This window comes from Cyanistes caeruleus, chromosome 11, assembly GCF_971803275.1.
Source record: "Cyanistes caeruleus chromosome 11, bCyaCae1.hap1.1, whole genome shotgun sequence".
Classification (NCBI taxonomy): domain Eukaryota; kingdom Metazoa; phylum Chordata; class Aves; order Passeriformes; family Paridae; genus Cyanistes; species Cyanistes caeruleus.
The window spans coordinates 15,173,334-15,188,620 of NC_141711.1; the positions used below are offsets into that span (position 1 = coordinate 15,173,334).

At 38.4% G+C, this 15,287-nt stretch overlaps 1 protein-coding gene across 25 annotated transcripts in view; it reads right to left on the bottom strand.

The window, feature by feature from the left end:
- PBRM1 (polybromo 1) overlaps positions 1 to 15,287 on the bottom strand; it is a 56,220-nt gene that overhangs the window by 16,388 nt on the left and 24,545 nt on the right. For 21 of the 25 annotated variants that reach the window (XR_015274856.1, XM_086845561.1, XM_086845562.1 and 18 more), the window contains 11 exons: positions 12,433 to 12,709; positions 11,514 to 11,619; positions 9,700 to 10,342; positions 8,606 to 8,817; positions 7,565 to 7,750; positions 6,567 to 6,724; positions 5,744 to 6,010; positions 4,209 to 4,354; positions 3,762 to 3,919; positions 2,920 to 3,103; positions 1,542 to 1,752 (listed from right to left, as the gene is read on the bottom strand). Coding sequence is in view for 24 of the 25 variants with exons in the window: in XM_086845561.1 (XP_086701687.1) it covers positions 1,542 to 1,752; positions 2,920 to 3,103; positions 3,762 to 3,919; positions 4,209 to 4,354; positions 5,744 to 6,010; positions 6,567 to 6,724; positions 7,565 to 7,750; positions 8,606 to 8,817; positions 9,700 to 10,342; positions 11,514 to 11,619; positions 12,433 to 12,709 (2,548 nt within the window). In the remaining variant the exon portion in view is untranslated. The remainder of the gene's footprint in view (positions 1 to 1,541; positions 1,753 to 2,919; positions 3,104 to 3,761; positions 3,920 to 4,208; positions 4,355 to 5,743; positions 6,011 to 6,566; positions 6,725 to 7,564; positions 7,751 to 8,605; positions 8,818 to 9,699; positions 10,343 to 11,513; positions 11,620 to 12,432; positions 12,710 to 15,287) is intronic. The other 4 variants (XM_086845567.1, XM_086845559.1, XM_086845566.1 and 1 more) reach the window with 1 other exon arrangement.

Here is a 15,287-nt window from a genome sequence, read left to right on the forward strand (position 1 = left end):
CACTGTACTAACTTGCAATCTACCCTTGACATTTTTATTATGAACCTAAAGACAACTTGTCTGGAGGAAGTGAAGAAAACCCCACACAGGGCTTGGGATGATACACAGGGCAGATACAATTCCATCCTGGCTTCTTGGGCAAGCCCACACTGGCAGATGGAGAGTTCGCAAACCAAAAAGAGGGAAATCTAATTATATGTTTGGCCTCTGATACATTTGCAAATAGAGCTACAAGTTTACCACCTGTTTTAGCCTACATAGTTCTTGCAACGGTTTTGGGAACAGTAATTTAATGTAAATCCCCATCCCCCCCCCCCCCCCACATCAGTTTGGAAGGGCAAACAGGACTTGGAGAAATCATAAGAATTCCAAATTTGGTTCTTCCATTCTCTGTTCTTTTCCAACTCCCATACACACATTTTTAAATGAACAGTCTTTTCCACCAGAGCCAGATAACAGCATATTTACATTAAGACTTGCTAAAAGAAGAAATTAACCAGGACTCCCTTTTATTCCTTTTCTCAGCCATATTGCTAAAGCAAAGAATAAAGCTGCACACCTCTTTTTTAAGTACTTTGACTCAATTCATAGCAAACTGCAGCAGGAAAGCATCACCCACCTATCTGCCAAGCCCCACAATACCACATATTCACTTGTCCTGTCTCTTCTCCTATACTTAGGTGTTATAAAAATGTCTTTGTTGGCAGAAGAAAAAAGAGTTTAAAAGTTTTAGGGTTTAACACTTGTTAGAAAAAAATCCACTTCTACTGGAATACTCTTTAAGAATTTTCAAGCTGCTTATAAAATTCAGCTTGTTATACAAGAGCAGCAGTGAGCAACCTTGCCAGGGAAAATACATTTGATTGTGACTACATGGCAAAAAATCACACTCAAACCAGGCAAAAGCTTTCAATTTCAGCAACTCTTTCACAACATCCAAAGACATTTCTACCCTGGGGTCATATCCTTTCAATGTAATGCAGGAGAAATCAACATTGCTGGTCGTAAAAGTGTCTGAAACTCCCTCCTGTTCCCAGCAGATCATTTCCATGGCCTCTTTAAGAGTGGCATAAGCTTGGATGTGGGAGTGTGGCGACACAGATAAAGGGTTTAATCCAGTTGCAAACAAACTTTTTTGGATAGTTGAATTTCCAGGTAAGGCAGTTCCTCACTCTGCTTCCACATCCAGTTATACAAATTCCAGGGCTATATAAAGAAGTATTATATCTGAATTATATATAAAGACCTGATACTTCTGAACAAGTGTCACATTATTAGAAACAACACTAATACATAAAAATGTACCCCGGGTTTTCCTCAGCTGAATGATTTCCTTTAAAAATATTTTAATGGAATGAAACAGTATCACTTGGATATCATACTGGACATGCCAAAATTGTTTTGTGCCATTTACTCCATATACTTGTAAATTTCAGTATAAATCCTTTGTTTGTATATGATAAAATGTGACTTTCTTCATTTGGATTGCAAAAAGAATGTGGAATATAAAGGTTCAAGGGTTCCTGAAGCAAAATCCTTACCTGTGGTGGAGTATAAGGCATTATATCCAAATCACTGGCTAAGGGGGCCTGAAGCTGAGGCATAGAAGGTGTTTCAGTCATATCACCTTCCTCTTCTCCCATCTCTTCCATGTCCTCATCACCTCCTTCCAACTCAGCAAATTTTGCTTCCAGCTGCTGAATCTTCTTTTCCAGTAGAGGAGATGGCTCTTTTTGAGGAACTATGGGTTTTCTGGAAGGTGGAGGAGGAAGACAAAAAGCAGCTGAGAACAGATTCATACCTTACAGGAGAATGAACTCGTTTTTGAAGAGAAAATCAACTTTTCTTAATTTCTGACTGAACAATATAGAAACAATGGTGACTTAAGATGGTGACTTAAGACTATGCTTCCTTTCAGACCCCTGAGCAGAACTAGTTTTGTGTCTATGCCCAATGCTTCATTTCAGTCACTTGTTAGAAGGATTTTTTATGAGTTAGAAGGGGATTTTAATACAAGTACATAATTTCTACAATAGAAGGCAGTTAATAACACAGCTTCCTTAGATTTCACATTTTACTTAAGTTAGAACTTAATATTTTTGTTTTATTAATATGAATGTTCACCAAAAGATTTTCCTTACTCAAAATGAGGACTTAAGTATTTTCACAATATCCAAGAGAATGTACCAATCTGATAAAGTAACAACTTGAAGTCAGAGGAAGAAGAAGAAAACAGCCATTGGTATGAAGACCATAAAAAGACTGATGGCATCTGGATTTCTTTCCGAGAGTGTGGTTATTTGAAATCACACCTCTGACTTGTGTGGGTGTCCTGGGTCAAGCTGGGATGGGGTAAATTCCCTGCACAGCAGCCGAGAGGTGCCGTGTTTTGGATCTGTGAGACAATGGTGTGGATAACACATCCTGCTGTAATTAGTGCTGAACAGCTCAGCATCAAGGCATTTCCTTTTCCCCACTCTGTGCCCCAGCAGGCTGGGGCTGGGCAGGGATCTGGGAGGGGAGACAACCAGGACAGCTAAGCCAAACCAGCCAAAGGGGTATTCCATACTCTGACACCGTGCTCAGCAATAAAATATGGGGAGAAGGAAAGGACAGGCTACATTCAGGGATATGGCATTTGTCTTTCCCAGTAACCATTCCATGTGTCAAGGCCCTGCTTTCCAGGAAACAGCCAAACATCTGCCCCCTGATCTTGCTCTGCTTGTGTATGTAGCTTTGCTTTAATTTCCCAGCTGTTTTTAACTCAAGGCAGGAGTTTTTCTTCCTTCCACCCTTCAGATTCTCTCCCCTATTCCACTGTGGGGCAGTGACCAAAAGGCTGCGTGGGGGCTTAGCTGACAGTCCACTGCAATCCAGAAGAGTGCTCAGGTGACCCCCTCGTTCCCCTTACATTTTTACCTAAAATAGTATATTTCATCATCTACAACTTTTGCAGACAGTGAAAACCTCTTCAACCCCTTGAATTTCTTCATTTGTTTGTCGCTTTCGTTGTAGCGGCTCTCGCAAAGAAAAACATCGTTTTCGGAGATTTCTGTTGGTCTGCAGGAGAGGAAGTCTTTGAATGACAGAACGACACACTTTCCTGCAGAAATGAAAGAGCTGGGTAAGAAGGCAGCCACACTTGCAGACTTTTTTTTAAAAGTGTGGAAAGTCCATTTTTTTTTGCCTGTCTTGTAAGTGTGGAAGATTCCTGGAATTTGGCACAACTATGGAAAACACATCAATTGATATTCCAACCAAATAATGCCACTCACAAAAAACCCACAGCAACTTAATGCAGCTTTTGGATTTTTTTTTAAGAACTAGAGAACACACAAAATCACAAGCCCCCTTGATCACTGTCAGTTACTGCATTTATCACAGCATCCTAAATCCGAAACAAAGTACAGCCATCATCTTCAGCAACAAATCAAACTTCAACCTCCTACTCCTCCTTTCAAATTTCCAGGTAATATGTACTGGAGTAATTACATTCATTTTCAAGAAAAATGGAGTTTTCTGTTCTCTGGCTGTAAACAATGTTCACTTTCATATCATACATTGTAAGAAAGCTTCCTTATACTGAATCCTCACAACAGGTCCCACAGGCTGGAATGGATATTAGAAACGCACTGAACAGTATCTCCTCCCTTCCTCAGTGAAAAAGACATACTTGGAATCAAACCTACACATAGCCTTCAATCACTTCAGATTGTGCAGGAAAAGAAGTAGTCCATCAGGTTAAAGTGGTCAATAATTACCCAAAATGCAAGTCATGGGACAGGTCTCCTCCAAGTTACTCAAAAACACCTCCTTCTTATAGAACATTTTAGTTGGCTCATGCTCAGTTTCTTCAGGATGTATAAAGATTGGACCAAAGAAATATGCGGCTCCATCTCGCACCCACATCTTCTCAATTCTGCACAGAAACCAAACCAGCAACATAAATGAAAGTCCATTTCTCCCAAGTGAGGCAGTAGGATGTTCAGGAAGACCATCAGTGGAAAACAACTACAGAACAGCCAATTCCAACTGTACAACTGGACCAGGTTTTTATTAGGCAGCTGAAATTCCACCTCAATCTATCAAGACCTTGTAACAATTACTCACATTTTTTCCCATCCTCTTTTATACCTTTTTGCAACCAGCCCTCTTTTATCCAAGTTATTTTTACAGCTGTAAACTGCAAACAGAGAAGCTGCCCCTACCTTCCTACTCGAGGCCGTACCAGGCCATGAGATTTTATGAAGACACAGTCCCCAACCTTCAGCCACATGTCATTGTAGCAGAGCTGTTCAAAGTAATGGCAACCAGGTTCCCCATTGGACATTTCTACTGGAACATCTTCTTTGTCCTGCAGAAGAAGAAGCATTTAGAAACTTGAGGAAGGAGGAAAACCAAGCACAGAAATAAAGAGATTCCAGGTACCAGCAAAAGGCTTTGCTCAACATTTATGTTAACAATAACAGGTAAGCACCAAGCAGAGATGTGTGTGCAGAAGTTTCCTGAATTAAAAGTGCAAAGCCAAAGATACCCTCCATGTCTGTCACAAGCTTTCCTATTTCATAAAGCTCTAACTTTGCCAGATTAATAATTTACAGGTCCTTTTTTGTTCTAGTGCTTCAAAATAAACTGGCCAAGCCAAGCCATGTCAACTTTGATGGTTTAAAGCCCAGTAATGTGCTTAGGAAGCAAGAACTGGATATATGGCCAAGCTAACAGACACAAAAATATAATGATTCAACTGTCTTATACAAGAATAGGAATTCCATGTATTACTTACAAATTCATACCATCTGCCCTATTTAATTTCTTACTTTTTAGTAAAAACTGCAATTGTGCCTCATTTCATCTTTCTGCCTGAGTTACCAGAAAGCCAAGGAAACACAGGCTGTTTCACCAAGGCATAGAAGGAAAAGATCCTAAGAGTTTTCATTCTCCCAGTAGAATTAATTCCATCTTTTGTCATGATGTGAATAAATACACTAATACACACCAGGTGTCTGACAAAAGCTGACAATGGGTGTGTAGGGGATGTGTTCTCAGGTTCTATTAGAAAATACAAAGTGGATTTTTCATAGGTTTTTTTAGTGATTTATGATATTTTTTGAGTCTCTTATTTTTTTAAGGCTCTAAATTTATTGTGGACAAAACTAATTAAATTTAACTGATTTTAATGCATTTACCTAAATTTATTTGTTTTCTTACTCTAGGTACAATAAATGAACCATTTTATCCACTATGTTGGACAGAAATATTCTTTATTTTGACAATAAACTAGTTATAAACCACAAACAGGTCACAAACAATAGAATATTTTGTATTACTTACTGCTGCCTAGCTACCAACTGCTTTACTGAAATGCTACACAACAAAGCATTTCAGCACTGCCATGAACTAAAATTAGACTTTTAATTCTACTGGTTCTTTAGGCTTAGGGCAGGCTTTACAGTAAAAGTGTAATTTTCTGAAGTGGCAAAAAACCCAACCAACTCCATCACATGATCACAAGAAAAAGGCTTGTAACAAAATATTTACACAGTTTATTATTTTCTCTTATGTTATATTTTGTTAAAACAGTTATATTTTGTGTTAATTTACAAATGTCTGTAATATAATTTATAAGAGAACTATTTTATTAATTTATATTGTATTATTGCATCTGAATGTGGTGAACCCCAAGCCACAAGGGCTAATATTTTGTCATTCTCTGTCAAATACAATCAATGTTCCCCTTGCATACCTTTTCAAGATGAAGGATACTTTCTCCCACCTTACTGTCCTCCAGTGTTTCACTGTGTTTCTCCTCATCTGCTTTGTCTGTATTGGCAAACACAGAAGCGACTCTGACCACAGGCAGGGGCACATCTCGTGGGACAAATCTGACGGAGCTCACAGGCATAGTCCACAGTTTAATCTTTTTAAAAGACTTTGTCTTCGCAGAATAGCGCGACTCGCACACGTAAACGTCCTCATCTCTGAAGTTTTCAGGGCACAATTTAAAATATTCCTGCAGATTGAAGGAAAAATATGAAATATTTCAGCAACACCAACATCCCACAGACACACAGTGAACTCCCTCTCGTGGCTTCAGTTTTTTCACTGCTTCTGTCAGAAGCCTCTTTGCCGAGTTCTCTTCCAGTTTGACGTCCAAGTTTTACTAAGAATAACAACAAACAAGAAATCCCACCCTTGGAGAAGGGGTTAATTCAGTACAGGTTGGCATGTGAGAAGAGTTAGGTTTTATTAATTTACCAATCCAGTGCATCAAAAAATACAAGATCTGCAGCCTGAAATCACAAGATTTCTGTGCTTTGACTTGGAAAAAGGACACATTCACCAAGCCAGGGGTGACCATAAGCACAAATCAACCAGCACAGGGAAACTCCATCACCTGGGTGAACCACTTATGTCAGGAAGCAAAGGAAGATCCAAACAGCTCACAGAAGCAAGTCCTATTTTATTTAGGTATCAGTGGAATGTCTCTATGTTGGAGTGCCTACAGCTCTACAGGAAATAGCAGAAAGCATTACTTGTTTTATAAATTAATCTGAATAGACTCTCACCTTGACAAACATGACCACACATTTGCCTAAAATTTTACTAACAGGAACTTTATTGTAATAATCACTTTTAAAAACTTCTTTCTCCAGGAATTTTCGTGTTGCAAGGTGAAAAGTTTCATTTGGTCGATAAAACCAGCAGCCATAGAGCCATTTCTCTCCTTCAAAATAGAAAACAACAAAAAAAAAAAAGAGAAGGGAGACAGAAAGGAAAAAAAATGTGAGATGACTTTCCCTAGTGCATGAGTCAAGTAAGAACAATTAGCAATTGACTGATTAATCAAATAGCCATGTAGTCATTTATACTAAGAGCAACCTGCTTTTAAACAGGGAAATATTCAATTTTTCAGAAAAGGAAAGCAAGGTTTTTTAAAAAGCCGGCTAATTGTTATTTCTCCAGTAAAACCTATCTCAGAAAAATAAAGAAGAAATTCATTCTTATTTATAGATTTTGACTTTCAGACCTTGACTTCCACACAATAATCACCTGATTATTTAAAGAATCTCAAGTAATTGTTTTTAAGTTTTTTAAGAAATATTTCTTTCATTTTATGCTGTGATAAATTACATGATGACAACTAAAATCAATAAAAATTATTCATAAAGAAGTTTCAAATATGTACTATTTTTCTAGATCAAAGGAAACCTGTGCCCATCTTTGGTTCAGATTTCTCAGCACAGAAAAACAGCATTCTTGTTCACCTAAATTACAAGGAGTCAATCCCACTCAGAATCCCATTTCTGAGAGGCTTACAATTTAAGGGTAGGCAGGTATGAACACCAAAAAAAGCCCATGCTGTCCCAAGAATTTTCTGTTTGTAATATCCTTTAGAAAAAAACAACTCAGAAACAAAAAAAACTCAACACTTCACTGATCCAAGCAGTTCTGCAAATAAAGTAAGTAACATCTACGCAAGAAAAAAAAAAAGAAATTAAAAGCTTAAAATAATAATAACAACAAGTTTCACCCTAGTGTTTTCCTGCAGTGAGGATATCCTTACCAGCTGAATCTTCCCACAGCCTCTCAATGCAGACGATGTGAGGCTGCAAGTTGGCCTCTGCAGGCTCCACATACACATAATCCCCCACATGGTACATGCTGTTCTTGAAGCTGCAGTCCTGGCTGTAGGTCCGATGCAAATTTGACAGCCCAGCTGATCCAGAGGAATCTTCACTCTTTTCAGCTTCTTATTTCAAGAAAGGAAAAACAGATGTTAGCAATGTCACATTTCTATATTAGCCAAGATTTTTGATGTCAGTGCCTCACTTTGAGCCTGGAGTAACCAGGCTTTACTGCTGCTGACATCCATGAGGGAAGATGAACCATGTAAGAAAGATGATTCAAGGACAAAATTGCCAACAGTTCTGCCCCTGTCTGTGTAAAGGTGTAACTGGAGCGCTTATTTATTTTTTTAAACATGGTGCACAATGGAGCATGGACAGAAACAGCCAGGAACTGTGAAATAAAGGACCTTGAGAATATACTTCATGCCCTACAAATTAATGCAAGCCCATTCCTCTTCACATCCACAGTAGCCAAAACACAAAAGGCTTATCAAACCTCAGTTCTTTAGCAGTGTCAAAAGCATGATCTGAGTATTGATACGAGTATCAATATGATATGATATGAGTATCAATATGATATGATATGAGTATTTTGACAAATACTGTCAGTATTTGTCAAAAAGAAAATGACTAAAAGGTCAATGGAAATATTAATTAAGTCTATTATCAGCAGAAGCTTAAGTAAATAATTATTGTTTTATTTTTTAATATTCTTGAAATAAATACTGGTACCCCAAGATATTCTGATTAAAGAGTTCACATAGGGTTAATATCTACCTACGTCTCTTTATTAAAAGCCCTCTGGCTTGGCTGATAAGGATCAAAATAAAATAAATCTCTCATAACTTGAAAATAAAATACGGAGGGACAAGCAGACTATTGAGGTCCTTTCAGCAGGCAAAGCAGAACAACACATCATATGTATGGGTACATTTTTCATTTAGTACATTCAAAATTAATGGAACAAAAGTAGCTACCTCTCTTCTCCTCCTCCCTTTTAAGCTTATCCTCCTCTATTTCTTTGGGCAGCTTTTCCTTCTTTTCCTTTTCTACATCGTTGTGAAGATGCTTGGTGGTGTAGCTGAGAGCAGGTGACAGCAGAATCTCTCCATTTTTACATAGTTCATCTCGAATTTTAATGAAGAACTGCTGAAGTTCTACTGCATCCTCATAGATCTCTGAATCAGTCCTGTACAAAAACATGAGCAACAGGGTAAGAACACAGTTTCTGCAGAGTCAAACAGGAGCCTAAACACACCCATCAATCACCACTCTTTGTGATCCATCGAAAACTTCACTTTGCCAATAGATTTCTGTGCTTACTCATAAGCAGCAGCAGAGGTTAACTTGAATTCATGAAGTACTAAGTGATGCTTCACCTGTTAGTCCACCGTAATCTGCATTACAGCTCACCCAAAACAGGATTTTTGTATACACCAGTCCTGAAATGCTAGGAAATTGAAGGTAACTAGTTGTGACTAAGGCTACTTGTCACTGGACCTCTACAATCTATTAGTTTCTGAAAACCTGAGTAACAACAGTACTATTTAAAAAACTGACTTATTTTAATTATCTATATTCCTCTTAGTAGATGTTTTAAGATTATTTTTACCTCCTGCCCTTCACAGTCAACCTCTCATCTGCACATTCCCAGAAAGGCTACTGAATTCAAGCAAAACTCTACAAGAAGTTGCAAGTGTTCATAGTTTTTTGCACGGTGTTACCATAACTCACCCAAGTGTGATTGCTCCAAAAGAGTAATTCACTATTTGAGCAGTTAGTGAACAGCTCTCTTCATTTTTTCAATTTGAAAGTTAGCAGGAACCTGTTTGTCATAAGGTGTACCTTTGAAAGATTATTGTCAAAATTATCTCTCTGCAGAAAACTAACTTCTTCCTTGTTTTCAAAAGAAAGCAAACATTCCACTGAAGACCTGATAGAGCTTTTGAGATTTAGTTTTCCAAACACCCATATCACAGAAAGCAAACACGTTAAAAAAACTTCAGCCCTTGTCTAACATTAAATGCAAAATTCATTATAAAGGATACCTGAAAAATAAGTGTTTGCTCACCTGTTCATTCTCCGTGCCCTCTCCAGTACCTCAAACATGTTCTCCTGGAACAAGTCCAATCTTCTATAGCGATTATTTTCAACATTTTTTCGGATAATATCAAAAGTCAGAGGAGGCTTATTTGGGAAGTTGGGATCAACAGCAGGAATCTCAGCTAAGGAGTCGCTGTAGCATCTGCCCTCATCATCCTGGTGGCTCATAACAGATACAAAGAGGTTATGGATGAGTTCCTGAATCAGCAAAGTGACATTGGGCACATGAGAATCCTCGTCTCCTTCTATTTCTCTCCGTGTTTCAAGCAAAACTTTGTGGAGGACCAGGGCATCTTTATAAATCAAAGACTCTGGTTCATTGTACGTGCAAGCGTTATTGAACATCATGACAAAGTCCTCCACCATGGAGTCTATATCCTGGTATTTATTTGCCATCATGTGGCTCCTGATCTTTTCCATGTCCACAGGCTTTTTGATGGTGACGTAGTAGTCGGGGAGCTCGGAGCGGGACGGCAGCCGCAGGAAGATTGCACTTAGCCGCCGCCCGCGCTTGTCCGTGTAGTTCTTCACAGCCTCGTACACCTCGTTCAGCTTCTGCTGCATTGGAGTCATGTACTTGGACTTCTTGGGAGAAATGCCACTTTTCCTACCTAACACGACAAAAAACAAAAAAGAAGTTAAAATGACAAAGCCAAGAACTTCACATTTCTTTGTTCATCTCCAGTTTCCATCGGAGAATTGTTCATGGAAGAACCACTTCATGGTATGAGCAGAAGCCTTACAACATGGAGCCCATTCCAGGCTGCAGCTTCCTATATTTTAATAACTCTATAAAATTTTCTTTAATGTTCTTTTTGCCAAACACAGAATATGTTGCTCCATGCTCCATCTGTCAAAGGTCTCCTCAGGCTTCAGCATGGAAAATGTCTTTTCCTACCAAACATCATTAACAAACTGCTCTAAACTAATTTGGGTATTACAGCTCTTCATGAATTCGTCTCTGCAGCCGTTAAAAATCATGTCACCACAGAGGTTTTGCCATCACTAATATGAAAATTAAGTATTCAAAATATTATCAGATTCCTTTATGACATGTAATGTAAATTAAGGCCTCCCATGAGATTATCAGGCTGGCTTTTTGATTAACTCAGGATCTCTGTTACTGCACTGCACAGACTCTGCCTGAGAGTTCTCTACACTTGTACTTTACCTAGGAGCTGGATATTTAATTTGCAAGAGGACTGTGTGCAGTTATTTTAAGGTTTTTGTGCAATTTTATGTGTCTCAATTTGCTCAGTTCTGAACACATATTAAGAGAACATAAGATTTGAGCAGTACCAAGTTTGTAAGAGCAACAGCTCAAGGAACAGATGCAGCAAACTTCACTTCCATGTTTTTCATGGCTTTCAATATTCTGCCAAACTGAGTTCACTTTTTTTTTATCATTTTGTGGAAATCCAAGACATTTAACCAGTGAAATTAAGAGATGTGCTCAATTTGAGAAGCCCCTTACTTGACTGAGCACATAATGCACCATCTAACATTTGGGTAACACTATATGACTACGTTCTTCCATCCATTCCCAAGTCTTTTTTTCTTCACTCTAAGTTACTTTTCTTAGAAAACACTACATGCAACAACTTATTTCTATTGTATAACAGAAACATGCCATTGCTATCAAGATTTTGAAAATATAATCCTACTTTCCTTGTCAGTGTTAACAACTGTGCAGATCATGTCTATTCTAAAATGAAGATCTGTTTATCCATATTGTGCTGCAAGTGCTGAAATGAGACAAGGCAATGCACAGGGTTGTCTTACTTAGCTTTAGTTTAGGGGATGCAACATCATCATCTTCAGCCAAGGGTCCCAGCTCTTTCCTTTTTTCTTTAAGGATCTTTTCCAGCATATGGGCATCATTGTATACCTATTAATCAGTAAAATAATCAAAATCCAACCAAAACAAGGTTTACTGTGTTTAGACTAATTTAGAACTAGCTCCTAAGAAACATTTAAATGTTAATTTGGAAAAGCTGAAAGCAAAATGGAATATTTTATTTAAAGTGTACATTTGAGAAATAAGCCTTTCTTTTTAACTGACTTGCACAGGTAAGCAGAACTAATGACACCATCTAAATCAGGGAGCTACAAATGTTGAAGAAATTATCCAGTTAATCTGCATTTCTATTCCAAAGACTACAACATGGCAAGAGCCAGTTGTGTTATCAACTTCCTCATCAAACCTTTCTGCTGAGCAATGAAAGATCCCTTGAACCACTGTGATTCCATACAAGGTACAAAGGACTAGAACAGCCCTGGGGTCTTCAAATCCAATCCTGGTGATGAAGACCTGTGCAGTAGCTGATCAAGCTCCTTATCAGAAACAGCTGGAGGTTTCTTACCACCATACTGTTTTACATCATTCTTGCTGCCTGAGAAACATCACATTATAGACACACCCAAAAAAATACTTGTAAATGAAAACAACATTCCTTTCAGACTCAGTTTGCTGAGCTAAACAAATCAGGTCTTTTAATCTGATCTCCCACACTCTCCACTTCCATGAAAACAAAGCTGTTTTCCTTCTAAGACAGCCTTTCTCAGAAGTTCTGAGAATTTCTACTTTAGATAAACAATTACAAGAAATAATACATGTGTTAGTTGAAGTGAAACCATCTTAACAGCAGTTTATGTCTGCAAAGCAGCAGAGAGAAGCGTGGCTGCTGATCCCAGTGAGTACCTGGGAGCCTTCCTCGTTGTAATGCCTGGCGTTCCGGAACATGAGCTTCATGTCCTCAATCATGGCCTCCTCCGCCACGTACTTGTCATTGCGGATGTTGTGCTCTATCATCTTCAAGTCCATTGGCTCCAAGATAATTTTATAATAGTCTGGATAGTCCTTTTTGGATGGCTTAACCATGAACAGATCACAGAGCCGCCTGCCTGTGCCGGGCTCTCGAGCCTCCAGAACCGCGTTGTACAAGATCTTCATCCGCTGCTTTCGTATGTTCTTTTTACTGTCAGGTAAAGGAGAAGAATAAATGTCAGGGGCTCTTATCCCCACTTCCAACACTAATAACAAAATGGTATTATCCTCTACCATGAAGAAACAACCAGAACCACCTAAACACACACAAGAAGTTCAACATTAAGACAGTGCACTAGTATTTGCAAATGACAACAGCATCATAACCAGGAGTCCGACACAGAAACAGGAAACAACTAGCTCTTCAAGATGATTCTTCTCTCATTGACCTTGAGTTCAAGTGTTCTACAAAATTAACCAACTAATGCATTTTTCAAAGTGCAAAAAAGGAGCTCTGAGCACTTTGCAGCTGCAGAGAAAACACACCAGTCAGGATCAGGCATCTGAATCCAAGAGCTCAAGACCCAGAGTGAGCAGGGTAAAAACCTCCCGTCAGTACATTCATGATTACTTCTGGTGAACACAGAATACCAAAGATATGAGCTATTTATCTCAGAGTAATTTTGTATATTCTTCAGTAGCACGCAAGAATATCAAGGATGTAGCAGAAAGAATTGTTTAAATATCTGTCAATTCAAATGAAGCCTGAAGTCAGTAAAGCTCACCAAGAGTGCAAACCCAGGTAGAAAATGGTATATGCTATCCCTATGAATGTTACAGTCATCCTGTGTGCAGCTGCTATGGTTGTCTCAAGAAATCTGACAGCCAAGACACAGCTTATCACAAAATAGTACATGGCTCCCTGCACACATAGTATATGGCCTAAAAGCAAATCAAATAAGAGAGAAGAAAATTTATATCAATAATGTATAGTGTCAGTTCAGATACTGTGGCACTCAGTAATACACTCACTACAAAGCACTTGCTTCCAATCTGCAATCTCCTTAAGAATTGCTCAGGTAGTTATAACTTTGACTATTATATTATCTGCAAAGACAACAACTACCACAAGAACTACCTTCAATTGCAGAATGTGCAAAATATCCTGGTACAACTTACTAGAAACCAAACTGCAACAGATTTCCCATGATGGGGATCTTTTCACCACACATTTAAAATATACCTAATTCAACATTGTCTCATGCCTCAGATATCTCTCACTGCTTGCTGAGATCAGCAAAGTAACTAATGAAAACTAACAAAGAAAACTCACAATATATGCTCTATATGCTAAACATTACTGCTGTTGGCAAATGTTGGTTAGTTGTTCCCACTAGCAGGTGAGCAGTTTCAGAACACAGACACGCTGCCAAATTCCCCATTTTAATGTGTTTCCAGGTTTTTCTCACTCATTTCAACAGACGTAGGCAAAGCAAAACCAAAGCAGAAATAGCAAAAGGCCTGCCAATCCTCAAGATTTGTGTCATGCATCTGATACATAAAAGGGGACTTTCAAACAGCTTTCTTCTGGGTAACTGTTATTTTCCCAATAGGATGAATTTTGCATAGGTTATTGGTTTCCTTTCCCAGCAACATATTGGAATTCCTCTCATTGCTTCATGTCTGTGATCAGCAGCACTTATGATCTTCTTTTCCTTGCTATCATTCAGCAAGTGAATGGATAACAAGTATCAAACTGACAACATCAAAAGCATTTTCAGGTGCTCTTCAGGCGTCATTCTGATCCCCCTTGCCTATGAGCATGGGAAATCCCTTGTTCCCTTTCCTGTTTTACTGTTCTTAGATGACAGGGCCTGGCAGATTTTTCCCTTTTAAGCATTTCAGTATTGTCTGGCACAAAGTGATCAAAAGCAACATTGGGTTAAAAGGACACTGATGACAATTTGACTTGCTTGATTAGGTTAGTACTTCTTTTTGAATTCTGAAGATCACAAAGCTAGCAATTTTTGCAATTTGTTCCTTCTTGATTACTTGGTTCTGTGGTCTGCCTTTCATTTCCATTACATTTCTTTTTCCCAGCATCCCTAGACTGCACCACCTCCTAAATCCATGTTCATATTTTCTCTCTGAAGATTTTTAATGAGTGTACATTTTTGCACTTATTAGATTGTTCTTCAGTGACCTTTGATTGCTGGTGACTCCATTCCCTTCCTCCCCCCACAACTGTTGTTCCTTTGGCAAAACAAGAAATTATCCAGGAAGCCAGTCTTCATAAGCAACACCGAAGAAAGATTAATTGCAATTTTACACTGGCTGTTGCTACCACTACAATCACTTTATCAAGGCAGACTAGAGAAACTACCTCTTACTGGAGTGAAATGCATAACTAGTATTAATTACAAAAGAGCTATCACCATAAAGAATACCTCCCATAAGCCATCATTATGCTCAATGGAAGAGTCTATCGCAAATCACTGGGAATTTGGTTTATGTGACAGGGCCCTAAGTAATCAACCTCAGTTTATTTATTTGTCAGGCTGAAAAAAAACAAGTCCCCCCCTAAAAATCCTGAAATCCACTATCAAAATCACCTAATTCAGTGCAATTACAGTGCCTATTTTATTTACTGATGTTGACAGCTGCCAACTAATAGACCAAAACAGAGAAGTAATAGTCAGCAAATACTTTTGAATTAATTAGAATCAACACTTAATGATGTATCAGAATTACAACTCCTTACACAAATGCTAAAAAACATGGTTTAATAC